This window comes from Ochotona princeps, chromosome 31 (genome assembly GCF_030435755.1).
Source record: "Ochotona princeps isolate mOchPri1 chromosome 31, mOchPri1.hap1, whole genome shotgun sequence".
Taxonomy (NCBI): Eukaryota; Metazoa; Chordata; class Mammalia; order Lagomorpha; family Ochotonidae; genus Ochotona; species Ochotona princeps.
In genome coordinates, this window is record NC_080862.1 from 2,322,801 (window position 1) to 2,344,633 (window position 21,833).

Genomic DNA, 21,833 nt, shown 5'->3' on the forward strand with positions numbered 1-21,833 from the left:
CCAAGTAACACAAGCATAACTTCATTTGCCAAGCAAGCAAGCAAGCGGGCATTCTAGCAGATATGGAGGACGCATTGAGGACTTCGCAGCTACTTGGAAGGAGTACCTTGCTCTACAGTTAGCATCTATGTTCTGTACTTCAAGAAGCCATTACAGGAAGGACACTAAATGCCTACTGGTGTTTCTATACAGTGACTTTCCTGGACAAGCAGCTACAAAGAAATGCACATGGCTAGCACAGCTACAGAAAACTTGTGTTCAAACTTGCACTTTCTATTACTCTCAATGGGGCTGGGGCGGGGCAGGTTCACATGGCACAAGGCAAATGATTCTTCCTGGATAAGCCACTAATAATGCTTTTAATGTGTAGCACTAATCCTAATACAACTACCCTGTGTTAAAGAAAATCAAGAACAGAGGAACTGAACGCCTAGAACGCAGTCTGAGTGCAGCAGACGCATAGCTGTGGCTGAGTCTTCGCTTTCCTTTTGGAAGCTCCTTTACGAATTCTTCTGGGAGATCTTCACCGTGACTGTCTTGACCTCTGTGTATTGCTGGAGACCATATTCTCCACTAGAGAGAGAGGGAGAAATTAGAGAAAAGACACCATTTAGCACAGCAGCGCAAATGTACTGTTTCATGATTTGATACAAGTTTGGTCTTGCTTATCAGGCTAAGGATGATGAAAACCTTTGACGTGCATGGAGCAATTCGTAGTTAGCTGGCCATGGAATTCCTCTTGGTTCGGATGGCCTCTAAAGAGGACACTTTTAAAAACATTTTTTAACAACATGTAATTTCAGTTGAATTTCACAGTAACTGGCCATCTTGGACAGTATTCCATGTGACTCTCAAAATTTTAAACTTTAGATACAGGTTTTTCTTTTTTACAGGATTTACTTCTCTGCAGTTGCCTCAACAACTCCTTATTTATAATTTTTAAGTTCACCTCCAAATAATCAGAAATTACCCTCACATCAAGTAATGGGGATCTTAGCACCTTGTCAGGTTTATGGAAACCTTTCATTGGTTTTGGAGACTGACAGATTTTTTTTTTCCTTTTCGGTGAGGAAACTGAAAGAGGTTCAGTTATTCTTTGTATGTCTTGATGAGGATTAAGTTCCACGTACGGAAGAATATTCATGAAGTTGTAACACCCTGCACATGGGGGCTAATGCAGAGAAATAAGACCGGGCTGCTTTCCCGATCCTCCCCTTGTAAGGGAGACAGGTAAGTGGCTGACTTTTTTCTCCTGGGTAACCTAATCCCCTTACACTGATTATTTTTTTGGGCAATTAAGCTTCTGAAAATACCTCTTAAAAGCTTCAATGAGCATGTTCTTCGAAGTAATTAAAGGGTTTAGTTTAAGTTGTCTTGAAGTCCATTAGAAGATAATATTTTAATAAGCATTTTGTCTCACTGAGGAAGATAAATTAACCCATGATTTTCACCAAAGGGCTTTCCATCATGTTTTGAGTTACACAGGCACTTGAAACTCCCAGGAGAGAAGTCAGTGGGGTGATTGTCACACGCAGGCTGAACATGGCTCATTCTCCCTGTTTCAAGGGCTTGTACTTATCATACAAGAAAATTAAGGATGGTTGATCACTGTTTTCAATCCTTCTCCTATTTATTTCCTTATACCTCAACTTTAACATTTAACCAAATGGATATATTTGGTCAAGTTAGTTCGTCCTTTTTGATTCTTCTTAACTGCTGTTCACAGTAATCCAACCTTTAATTTTAAAATTTATATATATAAAATAATTATCTCTGCCAAGTGGTTATCTGGTAAATTGAATTATAAACTTTCCCACTCACCTGGTCTATTCACTTTATAAGTGAGTAGAGGTTGAACATATAATGTGTTGAATTCTCACAAACATCTTTAGAATGGAGAAAAGGGTAGCCATGTCCATTCTAAAGGTGAGGAACGGACCCCTCAAAGTTTGACAACTTGTACTAGGATTAGTCTTTAGCAAGCAACTGTGTTAACATTAAATAAAGTTCTAAAGATCTAGTATTTTTTTTTTAAATATTTATTTTTATTGGAAAGTCATATACAGAAAAAAAGGTCTTTCAACTGTTGATTTACTCCCCAAGTGGGTGCAATGGCCACAGCTGAGCCACTCTGAAGCCAGGAGCCCAGAGCCTCTTCTGGGTCTTCCACGTGGGTGCAGGATCCCAAGGCTTTGGGCCGTCCTCGACTGCTTTCCCAGGTCACAAGCAGGCAGCTGGATGGGTAGTGGGGCTGCTGGGATTAGAACCGGCACCCATATGGGATCCTGGTGCATGCAGAGTGAGGACTTTCCCATCCAGCTCTCTGCTTGTGGCCTGGGAAAGCGGTCGAGGACGGCCCAAAGCCTTGGGACACTGCACCCGTGTGGGACACCTGGTAGAACTCCTGCTCGTGGCTTTGGATCAGCTCAGCTCTGGCCGTTGCTGCTACTTGGGGTGTAAATCATTAGACGGAAGATCTTCCTGTCCCTTCTCTCTACTTCTGACTTTCCAACCAAAATAAAGAAGTATATCCAAGTAACTAGAATGTTTTGTTTTCATACTTCTTACCATCAACAGTTTAGAATTCTCACCTTACCTGTGGAAACAATCCCCAAATCTATTATAGTCACGTGCAAGACAAACAACTTTGAGAGCTTAATAAAGTACTTTGTTGACAGTAGGAGCCTAATAAGGATTTTTTTTTTTTTTTTTACTATCACCTTGTTATACCTTATGAGAGACATCTAACACTCAATCTGGTTGCTTTTGTTCTTTCCTGGAGATTTGTAAAACCAGATTTTTGTTTAAGGTGGTGACTATGGACTCATTCCTCAGTAGTGACAACCATTTTCAGCAAGATGAACATCTATAAAATCCTTACAGTTCTCGTCCATTTCCAGACATCTTGAATCCACCAAAGGGACACTGGGCAGATACCACACCATAGCAATTCACCCTGGAAAGACAACAGTACATTAGACATGATGGTAACCAGTCTCTGCAATCACTAAAGTTTGGAATTGCATAAATTCACAGCGTGTTTTATGACCTCCACCTCCATTAATTCCAACATACTGTACTCACTGAGATTTTAGAAAAGCAGCCCTGTAGGTTAGAATGCAGAAGCAACTGGACATGATGCAGGCACTTCAGAAGGGAAATGGAAACTTAAAATTAACAATTTGTATTCTATTCCCACAATTGTATCTGAAGTATGTTCAATGAGTTCTGTTTGTATCAATGTCATATTAACATGAAAAAATCAGATGGCAAGATATGCAAAAAGAATCCTTAGATCATTTCATGTTTTCAATAAGCTTTGTACATATTTTGATGCTTATTAGCTTAATAGGACAGAGTCAGTTTTCTCCTACAATTGCAATATCTATCACATTAAGCTCATTCCCCTGTCTTGGTTCAGTTGATTGCTTAAACATAGGCCTTTGCAGGAGTTATCAACTTGCTTCTTCCATATTTCAGTTTCTAAACATCATCCCAAATAAACATAATTACAAAATGTGAGTAATAAGAGCACAAACGATGATAGAAGACACGGAGAGGAAGTTATGCCATTAGTATAAGTGGTTTGTATGGTTCACATTTCCTGGTGACCGAAGTTAACTCTAAATCGAATTATCTGCACGGTTCTTACCACGTACAATCATGAAACAAATTAAGGGGAGAAGAACCATGCATTCCAAGTTCCTGAGTTCCACGGTCTCACTGGAACACAGGCACCTGAACTCTGACTTCGGGGTAGGAGCAACAGTTCCTTAAATCCCACCTTTGAAAGGCAGATTTCTCCTCTCTGTTCCACTGTTGTTGAAGTTGAAAAAAAACCCATCAGATCCCTACTGGAAATCATAGATAAAATTCCAGCAACATTGGGACTCAATAGTTGTCCTAAAAGAACCAAACAGCTTTTATGCCTAGAACCACTGTAGAATAGTATTGTATTCTATGATAAACAGGAAAGTAGATGTAGTTTATTATCAAGAAGGCAAAAAGCAATCGGGCTATCGCCAGTGTTCAGGAATCAAGTGAAGGTTTCAGAAGACAAAATCTACCAAGAAACTAATATAGGGAGAAGGAGCAGAAAACACAATATTTGCAAGGCCCAGTCTTTGATTTTATATTTTACAGGATAGAAATTCAAAGACATAAACTAGAGCAAGGATAAGAGTTCCTTAGAACTCGGACATCTCTGAGCCTTGGAGTAAGAAGCTGACAGAGGAATTAAATGCTTGCATACTTAAGGAACCAAATATGGCGTTTTCTAATCAAACTTGATGAAAAAAACTTTTTGTCTCCTTTGTATGTATCGTCACGTGCCTAGACTCTACTTAGCGAAAACTATTGTATTAAACAAATACCAACTCAATTTTCTGGGCAACTGATTTCAGGAAGCTAGACTGAAATAAAGAAAACATCCTTCTAAAGTTCTTCCAAAATGGCAATCACTTTTTTTTTTTTTTTTTTTTTTTTTTTTTTTTTAAGGCTGCACCTGCTTAACCAGCAAGGCATGTGAGTTCAAATGAGAAATTCTGGTGTGGACAGGCTCAAGGCAGCTGATCAATTGGCCTACTGTTGAAGATGCGGCATTGCTTGGTTTCACTCACCACACAGTGCCAGCCTGCAGAGCTGCGGACACCGTGACAGCTTTGTCCAGGTCCCTGGTGAAGATGCCCGCTGACAGCCCATATGTAGTATTGTTGGCTCTCTTGATCACATCATCCAGAGATTTAAACTTCATGATTTGCTGTACCGGTCCAAATATCTGTCACAAGAAGTGGAAGACATGAACCCACAGCATAAATATTAATATCGTACATTATTTTCCTATAAGCTGCCTTACATCTCAAACCTATGTGTAAGACCAGGTAGCTACAGAATGAAAGGTGGAAACAGAGTGGTCATGGTCGCAGGTACCACAGGCTGTCAGTAAATTTCTAGATTATAACATTGAAGAATTCATAATTGTACATCAAATGATTCACTTTAGACTTTTTGAAAACGTTTTAAATTCCATAATTGTCTTCATTTTTCAAGTAGCAATGTTTGATTTCTTGCCCAGTGTAAAGGTAACAATTGCTAAAAAAATTATGTTTTAAATGCTAGTGTCCAATTTGCTGAAGTACTACCTGTTTCACTATTCCTGTTTTTTATAGAGCTGTTCAAGTCAGGGGAAACAACCCAAATTTCTGTTTTTAGTGTACACTGCAGTCAAGTCTTTTGAAACTCACATAAACCAAGACAATGTTTTTTTACTGCGTGGTTCTAACTTCCCAACCACCCTGTCCTAACGGAAGCACAGGTTCAGTCGCCGTAGCCATAGAATCCCAGGAGAGGAGACAAAAGCCACAGCGTGCTTACTCCAGCATAGCCTCTTACAGAGTGCAACCTGCATGCGACGCCTCCCATGTCGCAGCTGGACCTTCTAAACCAAGCTCTCCTTTCCAATAATAATAATTAAAAACAAAGCAGCATTAAAATGAAGTAAAAGAGTGCACTTGAGTGTTACTAGATCTTTCTGGAAAATGCGAAGAAGGGAAACAAAAATCAGAAGTGGCAAATGGTTTTCTGATGTTAAGCCCTGATTTAAATGTTTGCAAGCTGGAGGTGACCATGCTATAGGGTCTGAGTAGACTATAAATTGGGTCCTGGTACTTTAGCCGAGAAGCCAGAAACAGCTACTGCAATAAATGTGTCTGGATTTGACATAGTTTTAGTTGACTGTAGTTGATGGCTCCAGGTTTGCGCTTGCCTTTAAAGTTTTGAATTTTACATGTAACAGCAAGCTGCCTACTGTACCACAGATACTGCAGGGGCACCATAAATGCTTTCTTGACTGAAGAGCTCTCTCCCCCGTCTTTTCCACGTGGTATAAGCCAAGATGGACCACAGCAGCTCTGATGGGTCAAGTGTTCGCCAACTCATGCCAGAATCATTCACGTGAATGAATGAATCAATGTAGAGAAAATACGTTTGACAGTGTTGGTGCATTGTGTAAAAATTACTGCTTGCAAATCTGATTGTATACTTCTTCTGTTGCATGATATTTTTTGGCATAAAGAAAATAACCCATTTTGTCATGTCACATGGATGTGCAATGCAAATTTGTTTAATCAAGGATTTTTTCATAACTTCATTGCCAATGCTTTTTCATAATATGCCACATTATCTAGCATCTTTGTAGTCTAAAGTCACTTATCTCTACACGTATTAAACTAATGTTCATGAGCTAGATTATTTACAATTAATACATGGAAACTTTTCCCCATTTTATGTCATATCACTGGGATAACCTTCCTTTGGATGTTAAATAGTTCTTGCTCACCAAAGTTTTAATAAACAATGTTCTGTAATAATATGTTTTCTGTTAAATACAGGTTATAAATATTTTAAGTAATCATCTTCTATGACTTGCCTTCTTACATTTTTCAGCTGTTAGATTTCTAATTTTACTTATTACTGTTAAATATTGATAAGCATATGCATTTCTATATGCACACATCTTTTAAATTATAACTTTTAAATGTTTAGTAAGAATATCCATTTTGCAAAAATAGATTCAGAATATGTATATACATATATATGCAACATGCTCACCAAATATATAGATACACAAATCTAACAGCTGAAAAGTCTAGGGTCATGAATGCAGAAAGGGTTGGCAAGGAAAGAAGGGAGATATGCAGCTTTCAAACCTATAAGTGACTCTTGGGCAGAAATATCACAGATCAAATATAGGACCAGCAAGTAGAACTCAAGAACTTATTTTTTTTGTGTATGTAGATAAAAACACTTAAAATCTATTATCTCAGCAACTTTTAAGAATACAGTATGCTATTAAGAATTTGTAACTTACTATCCAAATAGTCTCTAATGTACATTTTCCTCCTTTCTATTGAAATTTTGGATCCTTAGACTAATGTCTTCCCAATCCTACCTGCCCATCACAAACATCACTAATCAAGACCTTGGCAACAACCAAATGCCCTCTGCCTTTCGTATTCCCAAAGTTTTGAATTTTACATGTAGATAAAATTGCTGTCTTTCTGAACGAGGCAGATGTCACTGAAGGCAGTAGCCTCAGGGTCTATGTTGTTGGAAATGATGGGACTTTTCCCACAAATTGAAACTTACAAAGGAAGCTCCCAAGCATTACTGTGCATCTTGGTTTGTGTTTGGCTGGAAATTCTTGGCCAACCCAGCGGATTCCTGGCAATTTTTGGTTTGGATTACAAATAGCAAACCTTTATCAGTAGTACCAAGGAATGGTAACATTTAAGGAGAAACGTTCAGATAGCAAAGGGAACACTTTGTGTTCACATAGGCTGACAAAACAAAGCAAGGTTACAACAGGGAGAAGGGAGCCATTCACCTCCTCTTTGGCAATGCGCATGTCATCTGTCACGTTTGAGAAGACTGTGGGCTGCACAAAGTAGCCTTTCTTCCCCCATGGGCCTCCTCCACATTCCAGCTTGGCGCCTTCTTTCTTCCCACTTTCAATGAGCTCCAGTATTTTTGTGTATTGCTCCTTGTCAATCTGTTTTTAAAAAAACAGTGCATGAGAAGATACAAAGCTATCACCAAGTCAAGATCACACATCCTGAGCCCCCTGAGTGCGTCTTCACAATGCTAGGTAGATATTGCTGCTAAAGGATCAACCAAGGCAGCAGAGTCGGTCTGTCTTGGACATACTTATGTTTCATGAAGTTTTAGGAAAGAAACCTTGGTGACAAAAATGTGCACAATATTTGTATGGGAAAGGATGTACGTTTTGCATTGCAAACATATGGAAACCTTTCAAACAACTTTTTCTCTCCAAGATTGGTCTATTTTTATTTGAAAGATAGATTTACACAGAGAGGGAAAGATGGAAATCATTCATTCACAGGCAGAGAATTAGCTTGCTAGACCACTGCCCCTGCCCTGACCCCAAAATAGCTGGAAGAATTGCTTGTAAACAACACATTTCCCAGGAATCCATCATCTTAGCTGAAGAAAGGAGAGAGAAGTGGAAAAACGAGCTCTGATCCAGCGTTTGCATGGGCCCGGCAGGTGGGACGTTGATGCTGTTGGCCCGGTGCACCCACACCTGTGTCTGTATCATCTTCTCTGACCTGATCTGCTCTCAGACATCACCCTCAGGTTAGAGCGCTTTGGGAAGGTCAGAGAAATGTTCAGATTCCAATTTCTGGCTGGTATGAATATCACCAACTTGCTCCATTAAATGGGCCGCACTGTACATGGCAAGTGTAACATTACAAAATAAACAATAGGTTTACAAGGGGGGACGATGGGGTATAGAATTCTGGCTGGAAAAGGCAAGAACATATACCTCTTCCTATTTCCTGGAATTGGGGTGTGGGAGCAGGCAGGGTTGACTGATCAGGATTCCTGCTTTGGGACATTAAGGGAGTAGTTTTCTTAGATTTAATATTACTGTTGAACACTGCCGGGTGTGACTGGATTAGAGATTAACTCACAAATCAGAGATCCAGGAGATAAGATATGCACAGTTTATCTCTTCATCTGATAAAGAGGTAAGGTGAGCATTTGATACAGCAGCTAAGATGGCTGGGGCCTGGTTGGAGTCCCAGCTCTGACACTTTTCTTGTTTTTAAAGATTTATTTTTATTGGAAAGGGTTAACAGAGATGAGGCGAGACAGGAAGATCTTCCATCCTCTGTCTCATACTCCAAATGGCTACAATAGCCGGAGTTGAGCTGATCCACAGGTTAGGAGCTTCTTCTGGGTCTCCCATGCATTGTAAGATCCCAAGGCTTTGGGCCTTCCTTGCCCACTTTCCCAGGTCACAAGCAGGGAGCTGGGACATGAAGTGGCATCCGTATGGGCTGCCAGTGCATGCAGGGCCAGGATTTAGCTACTAGGCCACTGTGTCAGTCCCCGGTCTTCCATTTCTAATCCAGTTTCCTGCTAACATGCTCCCTGGGAGGCAGCCAATGGCAAAACTGAGCTGTAGACTTCCCAGTCCTGTGTGAAATCCAGACCTAGGCCTGCACCAGTTTTGGTCAAGTTAAGCTCTCGTTGTTGTGGGCGTTTGGAGAGCAAATAGACTGACAGAGATCTTAATCTGTCTCTGCCTTTCTAAGAAAATCAAGTTAAGCTAAAAAACCAAAAACAAGTAGTTTTCCTAGAGTGAGTTAGCCTCGCAGTCATTGTAGAGCTTTCACGTTTCAATATTTGGTATTATTTAAATCCTAAGGTTTTTTTCCCCCACTGGAATACTTCGGGACAAGCAGTCTTCAAATTCACTTAGCTTGTGAATTCCACAAGGTTAGGATCCCTTTGTCCTATCTGGAGTTAGTTGAGAGCATGTTCACTACATTTGGATTAAATGAATTTATTTTTCACTTAGTCAAGACTAATGCTTGATTTCCAGACAGCTGCATGAAGCAATATTTAATCTTTAGTGTGGGCGAGTGAAGCTCAGAATTTAACTTGTACAGTACAGAGCAGGAATTCTCAGCAATGGTTAATTAGCATTGAAGGGCCCCCAATTCTTCATTGTAGGGCTCTCCACTGCGTTGTATCGAATGTTTAACTGTATCTTGGCTAAAAGAGACAGGAAAGATTTTTAAACTGCATCTGCAAAATATACTTAACTATACAAATGAGCTAAATAAATTTTTGAAAGTGGTCAACATTGTAGTGTAGCAAGTAAATCTGGAGGTGGCAATGCCAGCATCCAGTATGTGTACTGGTTCCCGGCCCAGGTGTTCAGTATCAATGCAGTTCCCTACCAATGACCCGGGAAAGCAGAAGGCAGGGCCCCTCCATCCATGATGGAAACCCAATGGAAGTTCGAGTGGCAGACCGATCCTAACCTGGTCCTTAGCAGCCACTTGCGCAGTGAGCCAGCGGATGAACAACATCTCTTTGCCCCCCTCTTCCAGTTTAAAATTTTAAAAATCAATTTTAAAAACAAAAAAGTATGGGAAAATCGAATCAAATGTTGCTTATTTTGTGCAAAACATCAGATCCATGCAAATTATGGACCATCTAAACAATCATGGACAATGCACATTATGAAAAGCTATACATGGACTTCAAAAATGTTTTTGTAGCAAAATAAAATTGTTTTTAACTTCATTTTAAGAACTTTTAAAAAAAGCCTCATTAGAAAAAAAGTGGCATACAGGTTGAGAAAAGCAACAAGCCTATAGAATTTGTCAGTTCTTTTATTACTCATTTCTAGCATAATAAAAGCAACAAGCCTATAGAATTTGTCAGTTCTTTTATTATTAATTTCTAGCATAATTTTTACACTGTTTTTTGGCATGAGAAATGAGTAATACAAAACAGATTTGTAATCGAAGTTTGATTTTGTTTTAAGTCACCAAATTGGTGTTGCATTTTCACCTAAGAAGATATATAGATGGAAATTATAGTAGTTAGTCTTGAAAAGACACATTATTCTTGACTTTTGCAACTGTTACTCCCTCTGTTGAAACTCACCTGAGGGCCTTGATTCACTTCTGGGGCCAGAGGATTTCCAAGAACATACTTCTTCGCCCGCTCAACACTCCTTCGAACAAACTCATCGTAAATCGATTCTTCCACAAAAAGCCTGGATGCAGCAATGCAGCACTGGCCCTGGTGGTAGAACAAGCCTTGGTGTGCAAACTCAACAGCCATGTCCACTGCAGAGGAGAGATTCACATTAAAAAGAGCCATTTCCTATGGATTTTATGGCAACAGGCAATGCAGTGAGAGAAAAATCATGTGTTATATAGTCAAACAGGAACATCTTTTCAATCCTTTACCATGAAAATAAAAGCACCAGATAGTACAGTCAATAAAATAACTATGATAACTTTAGTATAGACATTTCCAAGAACGTTGTATGTTTTGTAAACAATATCCATAACGATCTTCATTTCCAAGTACTTTATGACTGGATATTTCTTTCAGACGTCAGGTTTTATTGAGATAACAGGGAAAATCTGAAATGTCCAGGGCATAAAATACCTTCCAAAACATTCTTAGATCCCCTTTCTCCAGAGAACAGTGATATTTCTGTAAATAAAACATGGCAACAAAACTAACAGCCATGCTCCTGCTCATATAAACTTCTTATCCATTTTTTGTTTGGTATAGAATTCTTCAAAATGGGGAAATAAACGATTTGCTTAGTAGCTAATGAGCAATCAAGTTTGCATTTTAGTTTTCTAGAGGCTGAAAATTTAGTTCAACGTGAAAATAATTGGGCTGATACTTTTACTTATCTGGTGAACTAATCAGACTCAACGAAGTGGTAGTAAAAGCATGATCAGGCACTAAGGAGGATGAGTGGGCAAAGGTTGCCAAGCCCGGCTACTCACAGTCGGCGTCAGCGAACACAATGCAGGGGCTCTTCCCGCCCAGCTCCAGGGTCACCCTCTTGAGGTTGGTTTTCCCGGCAGCTTCTTTGATCAACTTGCCAACCTAAAAGGGGGTGTAACAAAGGAGCTGGTTTATGCTGCTCTCATGAATTTATATGATGCTGGGGCCCCTCATCAAGTTTCATTTCATAGAAACATTCAGCAGTCATTAAGCGCAGGCTTCTTCAGATATGAAAATATCCTCCCCCTTCCAAGCACACAGAAACAAGCTCTCCCAGAAAAGCATCCTTGGCAGCCAGAAGAGGAAGATACCTCAAGTTTACGGGGAAAAAAAAAATCAAATGAAAGGATGTTGTTTTAATGTAAAAACTTGTAGAATCCAGGCCAAGTTTTCCAACAATGTTCTTTTCATGAGCTTTCTTGAAGTATTGTTCTAGAACATGATAGCTGACCTGGCCGTGCATGGCTAGGTAAGATGTCATTTTTTTCACTTTAATCAGTATTTCCTCTCATGATCCAGTTACAACGTAACTACCTAATGTTCACTGCTCTGCTGACATCCAGAAGCTACACAGCCGTGCTGACACACAGCCTTCTGAGCCATCTCTGTCACTGTGCACGTGCCTCAACCTGGGCTCTAAGCATCTCCTTGGGGACTCTGCACCCCAGCTCTCCTTGGATCCTTTTCTGAGGCTCTACGTGTGCATGGCCCTCGCTTTTCCTCGCTTCTGAAATAAACTTCATGCAACTTTAACCTTGCCTCATACCGTTTTCTTCCATTCACTTCCTCAGTAACCATGGCTTTCACCACTAGCCCCCCTGGCTATGTCATCGTGGGCTAAACCTCTTCTTTCTCCTCCCTTCCAATGCAAGCATTTTTTTGGAACAATGAAATTAAAAAGATTTCACCTGTGTTCTGTACTATTCAACATGTCGGAATCCTGCAGTCCTGGCTTCTTCCACGTGCTCTGCCCATCTTCAGAGATAGCTTATAGTTTTCTCTCTGGGGTCACATCCAATCAAGATTATTTCCTACAGCTGTTTTTGTTTCTCCATCCCTGAAAACTGACCTTTTTATCTCTAATTTTGCATATTTATTAATTATATTTTATTGTATATATGTACATATTTATATGTATTTATTTTTATTATTTTAAGTATTTCATATATCTTAAAATTTAAAGTTTATTTAAAAATTTTGTTTAATTCTTTATGATTTTTAATGGTGCTGTAATCCACAAAATTCACCTTCACTTATCTTTTTAGATTTATTTGCTAAATCAGATATACAGAGAAGAGAGAGAGAGGAAGGCATTTTGCCTACTGATTCACTCCTTCAGCGACTGCAATGGCCAGAGCAGTGCCAATCTGAAGCCAGGAGCCCAGAGCCTCTTCTGGATCTCCAATACAGGTGCAGGGTGCCAAGGCTTTGGGCCATCCTCGACTGCTTTCCCAGGCCACAAGCAGGGAGCTGGATGGGAAGTGGGGCTGCCGGGATTAGAACTGGTGCCCATATGGTGCGTGTGAGAACTTTAGCTGCTAGGTTACTGCGCCAGGCCCTGCTTTTTATCTTTTTACAAAATATTTTCCTTTTTGATTATTTGGGTTTGTTTTCCTAATCTATCACATTTTCATGGAGTATTTGCATCTAACCCAACCAAAAGCAGATGTTTTCTGAGTATACATCTCACCCTGTGGTCGTTGAACTGGTACTGTGTAGTATGGACTTGAACGTCAATTTATCTCCTAATTTTTTCATTTTGTATAAACATTTAACAGGATTAAAGCGATTTCATAAAATTAAACTAAAAGTGCTTGCATTAGGGAAACAGTATGGAATTTCTTCTGTTTCCTATTTTCTTTATATAGACTATTTTTTTTAAAGATTTATTTATTTTATTGGAAAGTCAGATATACAGAGAGCAGGAGAGACAGAGAGGAAGATCTTCTGTCCGATGATTCACTCCCCAAGTGAGCCGCAACGGGCCGGTGCTGCGCCGATCCGAAGCCGGGAACCTGCAACCTCTTCCGGGTCTCCCACGTGGGTGCAGGGTCCCAATGCATTGGGCCGTCCTTGACTGCTTTCCCAGGCCACAAGCAGGGAGCTGGATGGGAAGTGGAGCTGCTGGGATTAGAACTGGCGCCCATAAGGGATCCTGGGGCTTTAAAGACGAGGACTTTAGCCGCTAGGCCACGCTGCCAGGCCCAGTATATAGACTATTTCTGATGACCACTTCAAAAACTGAATTTTCATTTAAAATGATTACAAGTTGTTATTTTCTGAATAGCGTTCTTTGTCTTCCTCAATTAGTCACCCAAATTCTCTCTTCACCATTTTCTCCTCCATTAAAAAAATAGATTTATTGAAGGAACTCAAAGTAGAAAACTTTTGTCTCGGGGAAAGGAGCGAGAGGAGAGTATGTCAGAACTAGTGTAAAGAATGGTTAGACGTGTGGCTGCGGAGGGATGGTGACAGTCTTGCTAAGTGCAACTTCAGATAATACCTAATAAAAAGCTCATTTGAGTCTTCCCGACTCCAGCTAAAACCAGAGCAAGAACATACGTATGTTTGCCTCTATTTTATCATTGGATTCCCTTACTTGGAAAAAAATTAAGGCTCATCATTTTTCTCAAAGTAATCCACAAAGAAGAAAAGACAGGGACTGTGAAGTTATTGGTAGACAGGGTTTTCCATGAAAGCCGGACGTTGCTATGTGGAATGAAGTAACAATTGGCCAGAGAATGTTTTACTGTACCTCCTCTCGCACAGTGGAGATAGGGTTCTGTTTCCAACAAGTCTAAGTGGGAACATAAAATTCCTTGCTTTACCAGAAGTTGTGTTAGGATAGATATCCTTGCTCCCATGGCCATAAAGGGTGCAATGTATGGTTTGCCTCTTTGGTGGCACTGGGAAGTTCCTTCATAGAAGCCAGGCAACTACCCGAAAAGAACTGGACCAGAGGTTCCCAGGGACTAATTACTCATGTGTGCAGATACATCTTTTCAAATTGTGTTATTCAAAGTTAATTCCTTAGTTCTTACTCAGAAGTAGTGGCTCATAGAGATAGCAATGAACAAGGCATTCTGAGAATAGTCAAGCAAGTGAGATATGCACCAAGGCCAAGGGTGTGTGCCCTCGTGACTACATATCATGGACAATACGGATGGGAGGGTTCCACATTCAAGATGCTTCTAAGGCTCCAGAGGTAAGCTGGAAGCCAGAGAAGGAGCCGTAGTAGAGCAGGTTATGCCACACATGAGCATCGTATGGGAAGGAAGCTTTTCTCATCTACTTTTAATACTCGGGTGAGAAATTCCACGGGTGGGCAAGAGAAACCCGCAACGAGTCCAGAACCCACGCACCAGCCAGGCCAGTACCTGAGTGCTCTGTAGGGTGCGAAATGTGTCACTGCTTTCTGGCTCATGCCATGGTGCCCACACACAGCTTAGTAAGATAGATACTCATCTCCCTGTTTCACAAAGGAAGAAGCTCAAATTAAGTCAGGATACTTAAGTTTTTGAAGAAACATGACAGGGAAATGTAGTTAGTGTCTGAACCCAGAGGTTGTCTGGGCTTTGGCAGAGTGTGCTCCAGTTCACTGCCGGGGCTCAGAGCTAAGACGCTGGGGTCAAGAACTGTCAGCCCCGGCTGCCAACAAACTGGAGAAATGAGCAGGGATGGGATCCAACTGGAGAATGGACGTAGTGTCCCTATTGGGCAAGACCTAGGATGCAGGCCAAAGAGCTTGTAGGTTGCTTCTGGAATGATTTTAACTTGTGATCATTTTTGAATTCCTTCCCATATGGGAGACAATCTTAATCATTTTGTCTGTAGTAAATTCTAAATGTAAGGTTGATTTTCCCTCCCTTTTAACTCCCTACAGATTAGTAAGATGCAAACTTTTTCTACTGCATGTCTATGAAAAAAAAAAGATAACATACATATTCATGTATCTAGTTTCTTAAAACCTGATAACCTTTTTTTTTCTGACCATTTTAACTGTTTAATATAAATGTTTCTTTACATTGTAGTGGCTTACTAGGATTTTAAAGTAATCCTAAAAGTATTGACTTACTCTCACTCACTTTCCACAGTGTTATTTCTGCTTCTCAGTCCCTCAGGCGTTAAAGTAACCAATTTTCAAAATTCAGAGAGAAGTCTAGCACCCATTCAGACATTACCTCCCTTTCTGTGAACCCCCTGGCAACCCTCCGTACTCATCTTGGTAACTTTACATTCTGCCGCATTTCCTTCTTGTCAGCAGCTTTTGAGGTGGGACCAGCTTATTCTTCACTCTACCCCACATAACAATGATAGGATCACATTTTTTTCTACGAGGTATCTCATAAATTCACATAATATAATAGAATGACAACAATTATGTTTGTCTGATGCAGTATGAGCTCACTTTCTTTGCTCAGGACAGAAAATCCTCTCAAGAAAACAGGACTCCATTCTTGCAAATTCTACGCTCCGTCTTCTGTCTTGTTTCTGCTTACAGTGCCCATGGCTAGGACCTTGTTCTCCAGCCCTTGGAATGACCACTCAGTGTCCGGAGAAGCAGAAAAGTTAGGCCAGTTCAAAGGACACAGCGAGGACAGCCCAAACTTGGGCTCCCTTTCAGAAGACCCTGAGAGAGTGAGCCCACATAAGGAGCTAAGGCTGAGGCTCTGTGATTGGGTTTTCATAATCTGCAGGATAAAATTACATGAATTCATACAGATCACTATGGTTTGATACATTTTTTCTATCAGAAACCTTACTAATCTACAGCCAGGTCAACATGGCCCTATTTCTCATCAGTAAAGATAACGAATGCATTAGCACTCACTCCTGTCCTTCTGAGTTTGTAACAAGTATTTCATCCAAAATACATCTGCTTATGCGCTGTAAACACACTTGAAGAACTGAAGAAGGAACAAACCCTTCAAAAGGAGGAGCTATTGTCTCCAAAACAGTTACATCAGACATGCTTCCGATGGCTGGAGACTCCTACAGTCTGGACCAGCGGCTCAAGCCAATGACGTTACCTCTGTGGATCCGGTGAAGGCGACCTTGTCGACATCCATGTGGTTGGAGATGGCAGCTCCTGCAGTCGGCCCATACCCAGGGACAATGTTTACCACGCCAGGAGGAAACCCTGCCTAAGAGGGCAAAAGCAAAATCAGTCACAGTAGAGGCATTTAAAATGAGGATATGGGATCAACGCTGCTGCTTTTAGCTAATCCTGGTAGCTCTTCTACTAGGAAATGCCCACGTATGTTTATTAACCCTGTTAGCACAGTAAGAGATGAGAGAATCTTCCATGTTTAGTTCTCTATTGGCCAGAGCATAACAGCTCAGTTGCAAATTCCCATTAGCCTATTTAATCAGTAAAACGATAGATAAGTGTGATCACTGCATCCATGATTATACACAGTGGAAGGATTTAGGGTGAAAGCCCTTTGGCCACTGAAATAGGCATGCTGGCAAACCAGGTTATTGGCACTGAAAGACCTCACTTTGACATCTCTTTTGCCTTTTTAAAATTTGAAGCAAAGACTATTTTTAAACCATGGGTTTAAATTTCCTGATTTCAATTTTCTAGAGATAATGTTTTCTTATTAAAGTTTTGTTAGGATAGGAATGCCAGAGGACAATGAATGGTTTGTAGGAAACCTGGATTAACAGGATCTAGATAGTTGAAAGTTTCATATATTCTCCCACTGTTTTACGAAGATAAATGCAGAGAAAGCCAAAATAAAAAAGCAAACGCACTCATTTGAAATGCTTAGACTGCATGAAGCATAGTGTTAAAACCCATCAAATTGGCAAACAATGGCCTCTAGCTTCAGGTAGTCTAAAGCTAAAAAAAAAAGTTTAAGGCTAAATTAATCTGCAGAAGCCACCAGGCCATTCATAGTACTCATGAAGTAACACACCATTGTAACATTTGGTTGTGGCTGGCTTCCTCTCTGTATTTGGGCAGAAACGCATTTGAGTTGGTGGCTGGAATCTCCGCCAGTGGCTTGTACTAGGTCTGCACCCCTGGGCAAGGAGTTGTAAATAACCCTAGCGGGCAGGGCATGGCAGACCTTCCTATTAAGATCTGGGCTCCCCAGTGCAGGCACGCGTCTTCACTCAGGAGAGTTACCTCTTTCACCAGAGATGCCACATGCAGGGCCGTGAGGGGCGTCTGCTCCGCAGGCTTGACCACCACGGTGTTCCCGCAGCTCAGCGCAGGCCCGATCTTCCAGATGAGCATGACCAGAGGGAAATTCCACTGGGCGGCAACACACAACAATCAGCTTTTTGTTTCAATGAGAGGCATATTTGCTGATACAGCTTCCACGTTATACACTCAGCAGATGTTAAAATAATGATTAAAATAATGTCTGTAATCATCATGTGTCTTCTAGTTAAGCCCTTTGCTGACATCAGCCAGTCATTCTGGAAAGCCCTAACTAAACCAAGTGTGCAAGGGGGGAGCGGACGGGCAGAAGAGTAAAAAACAAGATGGAACCAAGTGTTATCACCACAATCTTTGGTTTATTATTATGCACAATATAAGCTATTTATTGAAGTAGTATGATGATTCCCCCTCCTCCCAGACATCACTTATTACAACTATCCACTCAGTACTATTTAGTAGAATTTATATTCAGGACAAGCATTTTGGTAAGAACACACGGCCTAGGGTGCTTCGGCCAAGTGCTAAGATTGAAATCTCAGCTTATCCTGCACCAGCCATGTGCGTTCCAGCAAGTCACCTGCTTTCAAGTTCCTTTCATCATCTCTAACTGCCTCAGAAGTTTATCTTGAAGATTAAAAAAAAGACAAAAAAACCAATGTGGATCAGGGGCCAGTGCTGTGGTGTAGTGTGCTAAACCTCCACCTACAACACCAGCATCCTATATGGGTATTGGTCTGAGCTCACACCGCTCCCCTTCTAATTCAGCTGCTGCTGATAGCCTTGGAATGCAGCAGAGGATGGCCCAAGTCCCAAAGCCCCAAACCCACATGGGAGATCAAGAGAAAGATCCAGGCTCCTGGCTTTGGACTGGCCCAGCGTTGGCCCTTGTGGCCATTTAAGGAGTGAACCAGTAGGCACAACATCTGTCTTTATAAAACTCTGCCTTTTCAATTAAACTGTAAAAATATGGGCCACTTGTTTAAATATATTAGCTCTTATTGCCATTCAGGAATTTGATTTTTAAATACATTCTGAGGCAATTTTTGAATTAATACACAATTTCATTAAACACAATGTTGATAATGGTCACATTTGAATCTTACTGGAGAACAAGCATCTTCTACTGCTTTCCTAGGTACAGTAGCAGGGAGCTGCGTTGGAAGTGTAGCAGCTGGGATTAGAACCAGTGACTAGCTAGGAAGCTAGTATCACTGGTGGCAGGTTAACCTGCCACAGGACCAGCCCTCATTTCTTCCAGTGTAATATTCCACATGTTACTCTTCTCCGTGAACAGCGCCTCAAGGAGGAGACTTGAGTGTAAGAGGAGTGTTTGAGGGCGGGGCCTACCACATGTTTCTAAGATGATCTTCTGCAATTGTAGCTCTTCGAGTAATGCAACTTTTTAAAAACTGCCCATGCAGGTTAGGATCTGTTGATGCTATAATATTAAAATATGCTCCACAAAGAGTGTTCCTGACTTCCTTGCTTACATCTGTGATGTTCGATCATGTTGATATCAGGCTCGGTAAGTCCTACCATTATTTTATACTGACCAAATCCCTAAGCATCCACTTGAGTTGGATGAAGCTTAATTCTTAAGTATACTTTAAATTCTACTTTTAAAAAAATGTGTTGATTCTATAGAGACCAACTTACAGGAATGATTTGGCCACAGACACCAACAGGCTCATGTCTTGTGTAACAAAAGAAGTCTCCATCTGGGGAAGCAAACACAGAATAACATATAGACCAGTGTGTTGGGCACTTACTAAGGCGGCTTGGAAATGATTTTGCAAAATGAAAAATTAAGGCCTTAAATAATAATTCGGAACCATGGTCATGAGTCAGGTGATGGAAGCAGTGCAAAACCGGATAAAATCTGAAAGGTAATTAACTCTCCCAACACCCAAGAGGCCTAGTTTCAAACTCATTTTTATTCTTAAAGTTTCATAGAATGGAATGAGAAAGAAGGTTGGAAGTTTCTAAGACAAACACTGTGTTGAAATGAGATTCTGGCTGCCTAAAATCCTAGCTTGAGAAGAATTTTAAAAAATTATACACGATATGCGGGCCTTCAAAATGTTACAAAAAGTGTATATTAAAAACTGTGCATGCACTTGAAGTTTTGACACAAACTAAACTTGTACTTTACCATCACAAACTGCACAAAGGACCCTGACGTAGAACGGAACAATTAACAGGTGCCTTCCTGTGCATTAGCAGCATCGCCTACTGCTTTGCTCTGAAGTGGTTTTTATTTTGCCTACCAAACAATAAAGCAGATTGCTTGATTTATTTTCAGCCTAGAGTTGATGGATTTCTGGTGCATCAGGGAAGGGCCTGCCTGTCCTCAGGGCCCTGTTGGCCTTCGTGTCTCGTTCAGTTCCCACAGGAACCTGCTGGCCGTCACCCAGACAAGGCTCCTTACCAAGACCTACTTGTGCTTTGAACATTTCCCCCTCATTTTGTTCCAGAGACAAGTAACACCGTTTCTAAACGAGGCACGTTGCATGGCGCTGCCATGGCCACCTCACCTTTGAATTTCCTGGCTATCAACACGTCACGATGTTCCAGTTAGGATGGAAATGTACACCAGGGCCAGGTGCGTTCCCAAAGTCAGTACATTTTCATAAGGGTTACATTCTGCCTGTTCTTCCAAGCTTTTTATAGGAGGTATTTTTCATTTATGTATCCTTCCTCAAACACCACCTTCAATGGTACTACAAAATGTCCATGGAAATAAAAGTTCAAAGCCGTGTTGATCTGGGTGCAACAACAAAAATACAGAAATCTATCCATGTGAGACGTCTTAAAAATGTCCATGGAAAAGCACGTGTTATGAAAAAATGATGCATGTGTGTCAAATTTTTCTTCAAAATGATTCATCTTTTCATTGCTTTTTTCCATGAATGTTTTAAAGCACCATCATATACACACATATTCACACACATGGATTTCTAGTTCAGGTTATAAATACAGTCTCATCTTGCTTTGAAACTATTTGAAACAAATCAATGTGAATTTGTTTAATTAGTCTGGTCTCTTCTGAGTTTGACCAGGCACAGATGAACATAACTGACTCAGGCAGGAACAAGCGAAGAGGCTTAAATAATTACATTATGGAAAGGATATAAATGTCACTAGGGAATAAAACCCAAGTAAGTAATTCCACAGCGACCAGCTTTGTAAAGTTTGGGTCCCTAGAGAGAAAGTTGTCTCAGATCATTTTGTCCATAATAATTTTATTTCAACATTTTCTAAAATATTCATAGGATTATATTCTATGTAGTACGTGATTATGTTAAAACCACTTTAAAAATCACCGGATGAACCCTAGCAGATCTTCCAAGTTCAGAACTGCATTATCTCAAAGGGAAAACAATTTTACCTTATTTGGTTGACATCTTTAAAAGGAAGAGTTTGAAATTATTCAGCTCTGTAGAGATCTGTGCACCCTCTGCCCGACCCCGGCTGGCTTCCCAGAGCTGCTTACCGATCGGCATGGTGCGGCCCAGGGTCTTGTCAGCCCAGCCTGCACAGTAGCGTAAGGTTTTTATGCAGCCTCCCAAATCCATCAGATACGCATTGGGAAACAGTTTTCCAGCATTGATCGACTCCATCGTCTGAAAAATAGATCAAATCCTAAATCTAAATCCCAGAAAAGTTTTAAATTAAAAAGATACATATAAGCAGGGTTTTAAATAGTCATAGGATGGAGAATTTTGGAAATGCAAGAAATATGAAGTCATCTGACTTACTCTCTTCGTTAAAAGAGATTAAAAGGAGAGCTGGAGTAGCTTGTTAAGGTCGCGCTAGGGTCCAGGTAGAAAGCATAAGGCTCTTCTCTGCTCCTTCCTGCATTTCAGAGTCCTTTGGCTGGTTAGCATTCCAGGAATTGGGCACAAATGGCTATATGACAAACCTTGCAAGAATGGTGTCTGCCCTCCTTGGATCAGAGTGCCAACAGGATTTTATTGATCATCTCCTACTATGGCGATGTTCAGTGTCAATGACGAATAGACTACCCCAATAGTCATCATTTTAAACTTTTGTATTCTATTTGAATAGGGCTAATTTAGTCACATAAAATTTAGTAAAACACAATTCTTTCATCCAAGAGTTTTCTTCAACATAATTTCCAAAGGTGTAACTTCCAGTTTCACCACTGTTACCATCTGGGTGCTTAGGCTGTAAAGTTCAGGACCCCAGCCATAACGGGATGGGGCAGGTTTTCTTTAGATCAGAAATTTAGGCAGAATGTTCCACAGATCAGATAAATGAGGGAAACCAAGTTTTGCAACTTTGTTTT

At 40.6% G+C, this 21,833-nt stretch overlaps 1 protein-coding gene across 1 annotated transcript in view; it reads right to left on the bottom strand.

The window, feature by feature from the left end:
• Positions 1-277: 277 nt before the first annotated feature.
• Positions 278-21,833, bottom strand: part of ALDH1A1 (aldehyde dehydrogenase 1 family member A1) — a 41,377-nt gene continuing 19,821 nt past the window's right edge. The window contains exons 4-13 of the mRNA XM_058657365.1: positions 21,018-21,147; positions 19,181-19,242; positions 17,486-17,614; positions 16,383-16,496; positions 11,352-11,454; positions 10,486-10,670; positions 7,385-7,549; positions 4,620-4,777; positions 2,882-2,956; positions 278-573 (exon numbers count right to left, since the gene is read on the bottom strand). Of these exons, the coding sequence (XP_058513348.1) occupies positions 501-573; positions 2,882-2,956; positions 4,620-4,777; positions 7,385-7,549; positions 10,486-10,670; positions 11,352-11,454; positions 16,383-16,496; positions 17,486-17,614; positions 19,181-19,242; positions 21,018-21,147 (1,194 nt within the window). The 3' untranslated portion in view covers positions 278-500. The remainder of the gene's footprint in view (positions 574-2,881; positions 2,957-4,619; positions 4,778-7,384; positions 7,550-10,485; positions 10,671-11,351; positions 11,455-16,382; positions 16,497-17,485; positions 17,615-19,180; positions 19,243-21,017; positions 21,148-21,833) is intronic.